We start from the raw sequence: 14,800 nt of genomic DNA on the forward strand, positions 1-14,800 counted from the left end.
AGTGTGATGGGCTGTCATCAAGAGGAAATGAACTAACCATTTTTGAAACAGTTTTGCACGCTATGCTGTCCCTTCCCTAGTATGGTTGCAACAGATGATGGTGGTGAATATGTTCATAAACATGCAATGCTGTTTACATAACACACATAAACTACTCACTCATATCCAATTAGTGATGGCTGACTATGTTACTGATACTGTCTGATAGCCAGTCTGAAGTAACTTCTTAGCTGTAGACACTTCTTGATGGCCCTTCGACAAGGGGCCCTTTTAGATCTTAAAGAACTGGGTTGGTGTAAGTATGTTGTCTATTAGCTACGACCATATAACTGACACATACAACTATCCAAACCATTCAGACCTACAGGGGCCATTTAGAAGATTGTAGAAGATGCAGTCGGGGTCGGGTGAACTGCAGTGGGGTCAAGGTAAGTTTTTGAGAAAGATCATTTGGAAAAATGTAATTTGATTGAGAAACTTTATTTATTTGTTTCTTTTCATTTTGATAAGAAATGAAAATGCATTGAATTGAAGGTTATTTGTTGATTTAGAAATATACATCTACTGATTTTAAGGTTGTGTCATTAGATTTGGGGTGTGGTGGGGTAGGTTCGGGAGAAAATCTCGGGTGAAAAAATGGGGACCCTGCTGAAAAAGTCACCACTGATTTACGGCTCTTTGCAATCCGTATTGCGGAAGGTCATCATTACAGCGTGATTGAAATTTAAAGACAATCCCCGATTGGACCAACATGTGCAGAGTTTACTATGACTGCAGTCTCCTCGCACGCGGGTTAGCGAGTGTTTACCGTGAATGCAGACTCCGCTAACATGGGTTAGCAAAGACTGCGTTCACGGTAAACGTGGCACATGTCGGCTCAATCGGAAATAACCTTTACATTTCTATTGAGCAACCTGTAATGCTTCAACAATAGACTGAATTGAGCCCGTAGTCATTTTGAGGATGTACCCACATCACCACCGGCCAATTCTCACTACCTAGTATTGGCTGCCATCTTGTGGTATATTAAGTACTGTTTGGTAATGTCCTTGGTGTTACATGAGTCATGGTTACATACAGTATCTATCTGAATACGTCTGTGACATTGTTTTAATGAGAAGCCGATGCTGTCTATATGCTGTGTGGGCACTGTAAATAGATTAGCGACAAGTCGCTGGTGAATTCCAGCCATTCTTCGCTCCTCCTAACTCTTTGGATTAGCAGAGGAAATACTGTATGGTCAGTAAGACCATTATTATGCCTAAAATAAGTAGAACACTCATAATACTATGTTTATCGTAGTGAAAGCCTAAGGTTTTGAATATATATGTCCAAGCTGATGCATTTATCAAACATGCATTGCTCAAGAATTAAACTGTATAGTTCCAAGATAATACAAAGAGAGAATCAAATATGTGAAAACGATTAGAATTTCAAACAAGAAAGGCAAACATTTTAAAGGCAACAATTTATTTCACATCATTATTTTTATAGATAACCAAACAGAGAGCGTCTGAATTCTGACTTTTAAAATCAAATTCTGAACATATTCAATGTCTCCATAGTATGTGCACGCATTGCATTGAGTATGAAGGAGGTTCTTATATATAAAAAAGGCCAAACAGCCTAGTTAAAAAAAAATCAGTATTGAGACAGTAATGTTGATTACACATTTTAGAGATTCACATTTAGACCTGACAGTTTTCCCTTTCATAGATAGATAGGCAGCATTGGAAAAGACAACGGGAGGAAACTGACCCTTACCCCCAACTAGCCAACTCATGGGCCCAATCCCAAATAGATCCCTAGACCCTATGCACTTGTGGAGAACTGAGTGGATTTGACAGGTGTAAGCAATATGGTAATACCTTGTCCTTTTATCTGCTACAGGGAAGTTTCTCCATATTGCTTCTATCAATCAAATCCTCTCCAATCTCAACAAGTGCATAGGGTGTAGGGGTCCTTTAGTGATTGGGCCTATTCCCCCCTCCCCAAATTGAAGGTGAAACTAGAGAACTGATACATAGACAAACACCAGTCAACTCATCTCTAAACACCAAAGACAGTAGAAGAAACCCAACATACCTCCTCGTTTTTAACAGACACTCCATCTCCACCCCTGTGAACTTTCAAGTTTTCAAATCTGGGCCTCGTCTACTCTCCGGCTACCCCTCCGTTACATCAATGTACTGAATCTTAGGTTTACAACAAAGCTATGGTACACTACATGACCAAAGGTATGTGGACACCTGCTCGTCGAACATCTCATTCCAAAACCGTGAGCATTAATATGGAGTTTGTCCTCCCTTTGCTGCTATAACAGCCTTCACTCTTCTGGGAACGCTTTCCAATAGATGTTGGAACATTGCTGCAGGGACTTGCTTCCATTCAGCCACAAGTGCATTAGTGAGATCGGGCACTGATGTTGGGTGATTAGGACTGGCTCGCAGTCAGTGTTCTAAATCATCCCAAAGGTGTCCGATGGGGTTGAGGTCAGGTCTCTGTGCAGGCCAGTTTTACACACCAATCTCAACAAACCATTTCTGTATGGACCTCGCTTTGTACAAGGGGGCATTGGCATGCTGAAACAGGAAAGGGCCTTCCCCAAACTGTTGCCACAAAGTTGGAAGCACAGAATCGTCTAGAATGTCATTGTATGCTGTAGTAACATTTCCCTTCACTGGAACTAAGGGGCCTAGTCCGAACCATGACAAACAGCACCAGACCATTATTCCTCCACCACCAAACTTTACAGTTGGCACTATGCATTCGGGCAGGAAGCGTTCTCCTGGCATCCCCCAAACCCAGATTGGTCCGTTGGACTGCCAAATTGTGAAGCGTGATTCACCATCTGGGGCAGCAGGTAGCCTAGTGGTTAGAGCGTTGGGCCAGTAAACTAAAGGTCGCTAGACTGAATCCCCGAACTGACAAGGTAAAGATTTGTCGTTCTGCCCCTGAACAAGGCAGTTAACTCACTGTTCCTAGGCCGTCATTGTAAATAAGAATATTTTCTTAACTGACTTGCTAGTTAAATAAAAATAAAATCTATAGAGAACATATTTCCACTGCTCCAGAGTCCAATGTCGGCAAACCTTACACCACTCCAGATGACACTTGGCATTGCATATGGTGATCTTAGGCTTGTGTGCGGCTGCTCGGCCATGGAGACCCATTTCTTGAAGCTCCTGACGAACAGTTCTTGTGTTGACGTGCTTCAGCGGTCACATTCTGTGAGCTTGTGTGGCCTACTACTTCACGGATGAGCCATTGTTGCTCCTAGACGTTTCCACTTCACAATAACTGCACTTACAGTTGACTGGGGCAGCTCTAGCAGGGCAGAAACTGACTTGTTGGAAAGATGACATCCTATGACAGTGCCACGTTTAGCAAGATGGCACCGACAGAGGGGGTCACCTCGCTTCTAGTCCTTACGAAACTATGCAATATTTAGTTTTTTTATTGTTAGATTACTTGTTGATATTGTTGCATTGTCGGATCTAGAAGCACAAGCATTTCACTGCACCTGCAATAACATCTGCTAACCATGTGTATGTGACCAATAACATTAGATTTGTCTATGGAGATTGCATGGCTGTGTGCTCGATTTTATATACCTGTTAGCAACGGGTGTGGCTGAAATAACCAAATCCACTAATTTGAAGGGGTGTCCACATACTTTTGGTGATATCGTGTATAAGTGCACTCAAAGATTCAGTCTATACATAGAAAAATAATGATAGAAATAACAATAGTGGTAATAATTATCATTGTCATAATATATTTCTGTCATTTCCATTCTACACATTTCTCATTTACATAAACTGTGACGTCGTCAACCATTTAAATACAGTGACGCCACAGTTGCCCCACCCCCTGAGTGTAAAGTTCAAGTTGAAACCCCTGTAGCTACTGAAAACGCAAACAAGAATTTAAGTTTGGTTATTTAAATAACAATAATCAATGTCATAGTAATTACATCTTTCCTGGGAGCCTTGTGCTTGGATGTGATGGACGCATTGCATGTACAAGCTTGCAGTTCAACAATGTGCTCTACTCTCTTCCTCACGTCAGTCAATAGACAGCCTCAACCCTAAAAACACAAACAGGACAGTTAGGGAACTGGAGAGTTAGTCCGACAACGCACAAAGGACAGGAATTCAATCATAAAAGGCAAACTTCACTGATAGGAGCAGTGCTGACATACTGTACACTTACTTAAAGGACAAAACAACCACCCAGTGGAACAGTTAAAAGCAGCGGGTGGCCGTCATGTCACCTCCAACGACAGAACATCAGCTGCCATTTTGTGTTAATTTCCCGACTATTCTACATGTTGAATCGACACCAACAGGTGAGCACTGAGCACTGCGTACTGAGCACGGCCGACGTTTGTTATGGTTTGTCTTGCCCTTAAGAGGGACACTCACCTCTCTCCCTCCCCAGTCAGCTCTCAGGATGCAGCAATACAGCTGCGACACTTATACAGCCTTTGGTCATGGGTCCGGACGTGGTTCTTCACATTCCTCATCCTGAAGAACGTCTTACTGCACAGCTACAAAACACAGAGAGGGGGGTGTTCAATACCATATCAGTTCATGGCCAGGCAGGGGGGGTGTTCAATACCAGACCAGTTCATAGTTACAGGCCAGGCGGGGAGGAGGGGGTGTTCAATACCATATCAGTTCATAGTTACAGGCCAGGCAGAGAGGGAGGGGGGGGTTCAATACCAGCAGATAGGAAAGAGGTGAGGAATGAGGGGGTAGGAAAGGGGCAGGGGCAGGAGTTTAGGGAAGAGGTGGGGGTAGAAGCATGGGTGGGGGGGGTAGGAAAGGGGTGAGGGGGGTAGGGAGGGGTAGGAGAAAGACAGTAGTAGTTTGGTTTCCAGTTGCAGTACATACAGGGCAGGGCCAGTGCTTGCCCTCGATGTGCCTGATGCGGTGCATGAGGAGGCTGGTACAGTCCTTGTAGGAGGCCCGGCACTGCAGGCAGACGTGGGATGACTTGGCCTTGGGGGCCTGACTGCGAGGACTCCGCAGTTGCTTGAGCCGCGCACGGTAGATCGAGTCCACCAGGGCGGGGCCTCGGCTCGGCAGGTGGAGGGGCTTAGCTTGCTTCTGTGGAGAGAGAGGGGGAAGAGTCCATTCTGTTAGATAACATAACTAAAAAAATGAACATTAAAACACATTTTACAACAGAACACACATGGACTTCTTTAGATGTCTTTGTGCTATTTTGTTTGCTGTACAAGCACCCAGTTACATGGTCATTACATATTGTAGCTTGATGATATATGTATGTGTCGGCGGAGCAATCAATATGGAATGTTATCCAACTCAATTTAGTCTCCAAAAGTAGGAAGCATGTATCCTTAGCCCAGATCCGACATTTCTCAACGTAATCCAAGAGAGCATTAAAGTAGTGTCAACATTTTTAACCGTGTGAAAGCAATGCTCCCGTTAGTTACCAAAGAAAACCAACAGTGTGACTGATGATTAGACCCCCTTTCCCCTCAGACCAGGATTGGTTCAGCCATTTGACCCCTGACTGAATCCTCAGTCTGATAAATGGTGTTATGGAGAGATAACGGTTAACTCCACCCACCCCTGACCTCCCCTCTACCACTCCTCTCCTAAAATCCTCACGAGAAATGTGGAGGAAAGCATGGCTGCATATCAATAGTTTCAAACTGGCTTCATTTCCTTGCCTCCTTCCCTTGATCTGAACTGATTTCAGAGAATTGGCCAGGTGAGTCCTTCAGTAGACCTATGATATTTCTTTCTTCTACAGTACCTTGTGTTTTCTTGTTAGTGAAGTTGACAGAAATAAGATGAGGACTGAGAACAGCAGCAGCCCACTTGAAACTCACCCCAAATAATAGGAGAGAATGTGCAAGAACAGTTATACTGTGTACCTTTGGTATGTCCCGTGCTGTGTGTGCACCCTTTGACCCTTTGGCTCTAACCAGGTGGGGGGCCTTGTGTTGGTGAATGTTGACAGCCCTTGGTGGCCCCTGCCTCTTGGTTTGACTTTGGTTCACACTCTTCTCCTCTCGCTCCTTCTTCACCATGGGCAAAGTGGGGGGACCTCCTCTGGCCCTCAGGACCCTGTCCGGGCCCCCCCCGGGACCTAACCTCTCCCCCCTCGAGACAGATCGTGTTAGGCAGATATCCACACTCTCCTCCTCCCTCTTCACCCCCACCATGGGCCCTCCGGGCGGCCGGCAGAAGCTGAAGAGGAAGCCTGGATCTAGAAGCTTGACAGGGGGCTTGATCTGCCTCTTACCCAGCTCTGGGGAGGGCGACTCGGGGAAAGGCCCCACCACGGGTAGAGGGTCTGCTGGTTCCTCCTTGATGACCCTGTACAGAGGATGGCTATGGAGGGGAGGAGGGACATTGTCAGGGCTGAGGATGCTGCTGTTTTTCCTTCTGCTCAGAGCTCCAGGCCCTCTCTCCGTGACCCCCCTTGCTCCCTGGTTGCACCTTGTCCTCCTGCTCTTCTCTCTGGGCTTATGCTGGGCTCTCCCAGCCTCTTTCATGCCACTCCACTCCGGCTTGGCTTTGGCCAACAGACGCCCGCTGTTGTAGCGGAGCACCCTGACAGTCTCCATAGTAACCTTGTTCCTGGGGTGGGCCCTGGGAGGGGGGATGTGTGTGTTTGGGCGTTGGCCATGTGAGGGGAGTTGCAGGGCTGAGATGGCGTAGTCGGCATGTTCCGGTTTGATCCCGAGAGCAGAGATGTTCCTCTTGGTATTTGGAACTCTGGCATTCCCAGAGCGGGCCGGGAGGTGCGGAGGGGGATGGCTGACTTCTTCACCCCTGACAGAACGCCTGAGATCCCTGCCGCCGTAGGCCGGCCTGGACACGGGCTGCAGCAGGTCCGGTAATGCCACTTTACTGCGCATGCTCCTGTCGCTGGGTGGAAAAGGACGGGGCTGTCTGGATCTCTTCAGTCTCCTGTCCTCCATGCTGATTGGATACACAGGCTCCTTCTTTATGATCCTGTTCAAGAAGTGGGCATTGGCAGGGGTGCAGAGAGGGAGGGACAGGGGCAGCCCCCCGAACACCAGCCCCCCCAACCCCTGGGGGCGGGGTTTCCTCCGCTTAGTCAGCGAATAGTTATTGACTTTCAGCTTCCGGAGCCGTTTCTTCTGCCTCCAGCCAATCAGATCCTCCGGTCTGGGGAGGAGGGACGTCCTCTGTAACCCGAGCACGCTCATCAGCCGGTACTTCTCCAGCGCTCTGAAATTATCTTTCTCATCTTCCTCCTCCACCCTCACTATGTTGGCCTCAGAGCAAGTCCTCTGTCTGGAGGAGGTGGAGGCAGGACAGGGGACTGGGGGTGGCTTTCGGCCCTGAGGAGGGCTCTCTGTCCTGGGCAGCATACTCTGGACCTCCTTGGCGGCCCCGGGAGTGGAGCGGAGGAGACGGGTACATGTGTGGGGCAAGGAGGAAGAGGGGACATTTCGGGAGCGGGGGTTGGAGGGGACATTTTTTCGGGGGGAAGAGGTTATTTTACAGCAGGGGGATTTGAAGTCCATGAGCTTCATCCTGTGCATGGGGCTGAGGGGGAGTCCGTTCCGCCCTGGAGGGTGGGCGCTGGGTCTGAGGGGGCGACGGGGCGACCGTCTGGTGGGGCTCTCCTCCCCCGACTCATCGGACTGATCCAGAATCAGTCTGAAGCCATCACCCAAACCCCTCACCACTCTTCCCCCAGCCACCCTCTCCCTGCCCTCTCCAGCCAATCCCTTCTTCCTGTCCTTCTGGTGGTGGCGGAGCTCCATGGGAGACCCAGGGCACTGCGATGGGAAGCCCAGGGCAGAGTGCTCCGTGTTGGGGTAGTGGGAGGTGTGGTCTGCCTGCTCCCTCTGGAGGGCCGTGCAGGCCTCCACGGCAGGCCACATGCCCAGATGACGGGCCATAGTGCTGACCTCTGATAGGTCCTCCTCAGACACACACAGAGTAGAGGAGTAGGAGAAGTCCAGCAGAGACACCAGGCTAGACTCACTGAAACCTACAGGGCAGGGAGAGGGAGGTGATTAGACAGGAAGTGAAAGCTAAAAAGTTGAGATTTAATTTTTATCTGAGAGAGTGAGAAAGAGAGCGGGAAAGAAAGAGAGAGAGAGAGCGAGAAAGATAGATTAAATTAAGAGAGAATAAATATAGGCACAAACATCAGCCTCAGCCCCAAAAACAGATGCTGAGAAGATCAGAGAGATAACGAAACTGTGGAGGGAGAGGCCCAACATGATGGAGTGGAAAAGTGGAAAAGGAAGTGAGGTAGAAAGTGGTGTGGAGTTCATTTCAGAGTAGTCGTCATGTCCATGCCAAAACAACATGAGCATTCTCAAAATGAGAGAGCAGTGCAGATAGAAGATAAAGAAACAGATGGATGAAGAAACAACCCCGTTCAGAGAGGCGTGTGTGTGTGACCGTTTCATACCTGTGAGATCGATGTCAGACCTGGCGCTAGGGGCGGAGTCCATCTCAGTGAATACTTCCTGAAAGTACTCGCTCACTGCCACCAGCACTGCCTTGTGGGCAGAGTAAGAGCGTCCGTCTGTCCTCAGAGTGATGTCACAGAACAGTCCAGCCTCCCGCTGGCTCCTCAGCTTATTCAACACGTCACGGCTGTGTGACATCATTGTCTGAGAGAGACGGCTCTCGCCCACACCCTTCTGTTGGAGAGAGTGAGCATGAGCGAGAGGAGGAAAAGAGACACCAATAATTGTGAGAACGCGATTGAAGAAAAGAGAAAGTGAGAGACAGAAGTATGAAATTATTGAACATGTGAGTGAGAGAACATCACAATTCAATATCAGTGCTGTCCAGAGAATGTGAGTGGAGTTGAGCAGTCGGAAATTCCACTCATCGCTCCAGCACTCCACATCCTTTCCAACTGCTCCTCGCTCCAGCACTCCACATCCTTTCCAACCGCTCCTCACTCCAGCACTCCACATCCTTTCCAACCGCTCCTCACTCCAGCACTCCACATCCTTTCCAACCGCTCCTCGCTCCAGCACTCCACATCCTTTCCAACCGCTCCTCGCTCCAGCACTCCACATCCTTTCCAACCACTCCTCGCTCCAGCACTCCACATCCTTTCCAACCGCTCCTCGCTCCAGCACTCCACATCCTTTCCAACCGCTCCTCGCTCCAGCACTCCACATCCTTTCCAACCGCTCCTCACTCCAGCACTCCACATCCTTTCCAACGGCTCCTCACTCCAGCACTCCACATCCTTTCCAACCGCTCCTCGCTCCAGCACTCCACATCCTTTCCTACCGCTCCTCACTCCAGCACTCCACATCCTTTCCAACCGCTCCTCACTCCAGCACTCCACATCCTTTCCAACCGCTCCTCACTCCAGCACTCCACATCCTTTCCAACCGCTCCTCACTCCAGCACTCCACATCCTTTCCAACCGCTCCTCACTCCAGCACTCCACATCCTTTCCAACCGCTCCTCACTCCAGCACTCCACATCCTTTCCAACCGCTCCTCACTCCAGCACTCCACATCCTTTCCAACCGCTCCTCACTCCAGCACTCCACATCCTTTCCAACCGCTCCTCACTCCAGCACTCCACATCCTTTCCAACCGCTCCTCACTCCACATCCTTTCCAACCGCTCCTCGCTCCAGCACTCCATATCCTTTCCAACCGCTCCTCGCTCCAGCACTCCACATCCTTTCCAACCGCTCCTCACTCCACATCCTTTCCAACCGCTCCTCGCTCCAGCACTCCATATCCTTTCCAACCGCTCCTCGCTCCAGCACTCCACATCCTTTCCAACCGCTCCTCGCTCCAGCACTCCACATCCTTTCCAACCGCTCCTCGCTCCAGCACTCCACATCCTTTCCAACCGCTCCTCGCTCCAGCACTCCACATCCTTTCCAACCGCTCCTCGCTCCAGCACTCCACATCCTTTCCAACCGCTCCTCGCTCCAGCACTCCACATCCTTTCCAACCGCTCCTCACTCCAGCACTCCACATCCTTTCCAACCGCTCCTCGCTCCAGCACTCCACATCCTTTCCAACCGCTCCTCACTCCAGCACTCCACATCCTTTCCAACCGCTCCTCACTCCAGCACTCCACATCCTTTCCAACCGCTCCTCACTCCAGCACTCCACATCCTTTCCAACTGCTCCTCGCTTCAGCACTCCACATCCTTTCCAACCGCTCCTCACTCCAGCACTCCACATCCTTTCCAACCGCTCCTCGCTCCAGCACTCCACATCCTTTCCAACCGCTCCTCACTCCAGCACTCCACATCCTTTCCAACCGCTCCTCGCTCCAGCACTCCACATCCTTTCCAACCGCTCCTCACTCACAGGAAAAAGAACTGCAGCTCCAAATTCACTCCATTCATTGAAATCACAATGTAACCAACACCCATCTATTTCTGTGACTACCTGGACCTTCCATTTGGTATTGAAACCAAACCATATGATTTCAATGAAAATTATTTTAATAAACATGACAAGGTGAATGTAAGAAGCACTCATCATTTCAAATAGGCTATATGTTATATTAAAAAGCATATAAACACTCTAAATAGGTCAGGAGCCAGACAGGGAGCCTAAGAAGGAATGTAAAATGAATTACTTAGGCTATATTATTTCAATGATATAGCCTACAATGAAATACCTTGTGAAGCATTTATGAGTGAGACACTAGGCTGGTAGCTACATAAAGCACTCAGCATTTAAACAACATTGTATTAAATCATTATAGTCTGTAAATTGCTCATATAGGCTGTGACTTACTTAGAATTAAATATAAAAATTGCTCTTGGTTCTCATCTTTGTTACCTTGATTTGGCACCTGTGCATTTTATCAGTTTCTTTATGATAATATTTAGCCAACTCCACAACAGTAGCTAAAGCAGCACACAAGTAGATTACAAATGCATGCTGGGCCAGGCATGCCCTGAGCTCATGAAGTGAGCGCTACTGGAGCGAAATTGTATCAGCGACGCTCCAGCCTTTGGGAATCTCGCTCCACGCTCCAGTCAAATTGAACAGGCTCCGCTCCAGCTCCACTCACATACTCTGGTGATGATCACCTGATGTTCTACTATTCCATCTCTTACCTCAAGTCTCTTGTTCCTCTGCTCAAGGCACTCTGGACATCCCAGGACAAAGTCTCGGATCTGAAAATACATCCCTGAGGATGAATCAATAATGTATGTTATTTCAATGATCATCATTTAAAATATTTTATTCACAAAACAAACCATATTACACAAGCAGTGTTTGACCACCAAAAGGGTCCTAGTGTTTTTGAACAACAAAACAAGACCAGTCATTCTTCAATGTAGTTCAACATTATCTTTCTGATTAAAAGTAGCCTTGGGGTTAAGAGTGTTGGGCTAGTAACCAAAAGGTCACTGATTTGAATCTCCAAGCAGAATAGTTGGGGAAAATCTGTTGACATGGCCTTGAGCAAGGCACTTACTCCTAATTGCGCCTGAAAATCGCCCTGGATAAGAGCATCTGCTAAATGACTAAATGTAAATGACAAATGGCCATTATAACAACACCTCTGACTAAAGCCTCTGCACTTGTGATGAGAATAGAGAAATGCATTGTTTACACTAGATCATAGAGAAGCAACATAGGGGAAGTCAGCGACAATAGAGAGAGAGCGTTAGATGTGTTTAAATTACAGCCTATACCAAGCCTCACAATAACATTATACTGACATATTTTGGTCTATAGGCCAGTTTGGGGAACATCCCAAGTGGTTTTTATCATTGTCCTGTGTATCAATGCCACGGAAGATCGATAATAACGAGCCATCCGACGAGTCCACACTCACCCTCCCACCAGTAGTTCTCCGCCACAGATCTGTACGTGTCCTCCAGGGAGTGGTGGCGCGTGCCTGGCCGTCGCCGGTGGAAAGTGGCGATTGCCCCGAACCGTCGGTCCTCGTCAAGCACCTCCCGGTAATGGATGAAGCCTCTCTCCAACTTCTTACGGTACAGCAGTCCGTCAATCAATTCGAAGTTTGGCGAACAACCCAAGGATTTACGCCCCGTCTGAGCACGGGCGTCGGGCTCCCCCGCGAGCATCCGCACTCGGTCGGGTAATTTGGATGGAGAAAATGTGTCATCATTCTCGTATTGTGTTTTATAGTTGCATTGGCCGGCCATTTTAGCCGGACTTCTTTTTTGTATCTGCTGTAAAGCTACTTTTTCCTTATTGTGTCTATCCCTCTTCCTCTCCGCCGTCCGAAAGCAAAAACAAAAGCTATGTCCCCTTGCACCGTTCTGGGGATTACGGCAGAGGGAGCCGTCTGTACGTCACGGTTGCAAGTTTCCTCGACTCAAAAGTTGTCAAGTGTCAGGTGTTGTCAACTCCACGTGGACGCGGTGACAGCAGTGGACAGTAACAAAAGATTAAAGACGGGCCAGGAAAACATAGGATGAAATAGACCTATGAAACTTTCAAATTAACATATTGGCAACCGATTTGGAGAATCTATTTATGTTGCATTCCATCGTGGTTAAAAACATTTACTGAGACAATGTGGCACGCTTAGCCACTATAATCAAAAACTATCCAATAACAGTCTGCAGCACAATAACTATGTAGCTGATTTGTTTGAATAGGAGAAATGTCACCAGCATATTTCCATGAAGTCAGCATCTCTTTGGCGATCATCCATACATTCCCGGGTCATGATCATAACCCGAACAGAGCTGTCTCATCCACAGTTAAAGGATATCCTACACAAACCGGGGTAATCCAACAGAGACGAAACGTGCACTTCCTTGATAAATCCTATTTATTATTTGATGATGATGGAGCCAATAAAAAAGTAAATACTATATTTCAGATTTTTATAATATAGGTCTGGATAGACTATATTTCAGTGGCAAAGTTTATTTGAAAGAAAATGCATTTTGATTATTCATTATCCCAAATGCGCATAATGAAGATGTTGGCTAATTACAATAGCGCCCACCCAATAACAAATGAGAAATATCGCATCAACCCCACGACATAAACAAGTGATACAATGTAACCAGCTATTTATCTTCTTATTTCACATCACTGGGCGCGACAATGTATCATCGAAGTGCCAACAAGCCAAATCAACAGATGTATCCATCCTTTTCGGTTCACAGTTGCAATTGTCGGGTAGATAAATGACGACGACTCACTAATTCCCCTGGTGTAACTTGTGATTTGTTTCGCTAACTCGGAAGCAACATGATGATGCAGCGATCTGTCCAGCATCGCGAGTTGGACGACCAAATCGTGAATCGAGGTGTTTCGCCGATCACCACAAATATTAAAAATGTAAAAATAATGTCTCTAAAATCAACACAAGACAACCGTATGTGCTATCCGACTCATTCCATATCTCTTCCCTTAACGCAAAACTAGTCAGATGATCAAATAATCCTTCTTTTTTTTTTTTACTCATAACCTTCTGTTGGTTACCACATGACAACCTAACATCCTTCTCACCCTCACAGGATCTTCCCCTCCTTCAGTCAATGCCTATTAGTAGACACTTTAAAGAGCCCCGACCATAGACAATGCGATTGGCCATTAGAACTGCCAGTCAGGGGGTGTTTTTCATGCATCAAGATAGGTTGTTGACGTCAGTATTGCCTCACTTACTGGCCACCGTCAAATTGATTACTGAGAAATAGAATTGATACAATAATCAATTCCGCTACTTCTCTTATATCAACCAATGCCTCTGTAGGGAATTCATATTCATAGGCAAATTATTAGATTAATCTTATTTTGCATTCAGACCGAGAAATGCGATCAGAGGACAACACGTCCAGGCATTCTTCTGCAACATGCTATAAATATAAACATGTTTAGAAATTCACCCACAATGTTGTCATCTAAGTTTATTCATGTGAATGCATAACGTGTTGTAGGCTGGATATGTGCCCCCAAACTGGAATGGCAGTAATTGGTTTAATTTTATATTATTGAATGTAGAGCAGTCCCTTTCTTATAAGGATGATGGGCTTTACAATCAAATGAGTAACATGCTTCCAGTTGTATGTAGTTTAGGTAAGTCATTATCCATACTGACTGTTTGATGTAAGGCCAGAGTGAACCACCCAACCCCTCAACCCTGCCCTGCACCTGACTGTATAAACATAATCAACATCATTATCTTCATCCAAGGCATGACATGCAGTATGCAATAAAGTGATGGAGACAAAGTATACATCACTGCTCTGTCAGATTATGCCCTAAATGTACTTGTGTACATTCAACTGTGGTTGGAAAGACGATGGGATCTGTTCTAGTGGTAATTAAGGCTCTTACGGCTCTTAATTTCCCACAGGACACGTGTCTAGTGTTATGATGCTGCAAGGGGCAGTGCCTTCGCACCTTTCTGCCTTATTATTGCTATTCAGATTTGTAAGTTGTCCCCTCACATATACAGTTGAAGTCGGAAGTTTACATAAAGTGTGGCAAAAAAGTATTTAGTCAGCCACCAATTGTGCAAGTTCTCCCACTTAAAAAGATGAGAGAGGCCTGTAATTTTCATCATAGGTACACTTCAACTATGACAGACAAAATTAGAAAAGAAAATCCAGAAAATCACATTTGTAGGATTTTTTAATGAATTTATTTGCAAGTGATGGTCGAAAAAATAAGTATTTGGTCAATAACAAAAGTTTATCTCAATACTTTATTATATACCCTTTGTTGGCAATGTCAGATGTCAAACGTTTTCTGCAAGTCTTCACAAGGTTTTCACACACTGTTGCTGGTATTTTGGCCCATTCCTCCATGCAGATCTCCTCTAGAGCAGTGA

General features: G+C 46.7%; 1 protein-coding gene across 1 annotated transcript; it reads right to left on the reverse strand.

Moving 5' to 3' along the window:
• Positions 1 to 1,459: 1,459 nt before the first annotated feature.
• Positions 1,460 to 13,472, reverse strand: LOC118366790 (uncharacterized). Its single transcript, XM_035749467.2, has 7 exons — positions 11,819 to 13,472; positions 11,091 to 11,164; positions 8,440 to 8,674; positions 5,912 to 8,010; positions 4,899 to 5,114; positions 4,428 to 4,552; positions 1,460 to 4,090 (listed from the first exon to the last, which is right to left on the reverse strand). Exons 1-6 carry the CDS (start codon positions 12,150 to 12,152, stop codon positions 4,451 to 4,453), a joined length of 3,060 nt encoding a protein of 1,019 aa, XP_035605360.1. The 5' UTR covers positions 12,153 to 13,472; the 3' UTR covers positions 1,460 to 4,090; positions 4,428 to 4,450.
• Positions 13,473 to 14,800: the final 1,328 nt, after the last annotated feature.

The sequence above is a fragment of the Oncorhynchus keta genome, chromosome 34 (genome assembly GCF_023373465.1).
Source record: "Oncorhynchus keta strain PuntledgeMale-10-30-2019 chromosome 34, Oket_V2, whole genome shotgun sequence".
In the NCBI taxonomy this organism is placed as follows: domain Eukaryota; kingdom Metazoa; phylum Chordata; class Actinopteri; order Salmoniformes; family Salmonidae; genus Oncorhynchus; species Oncorhynchus keta.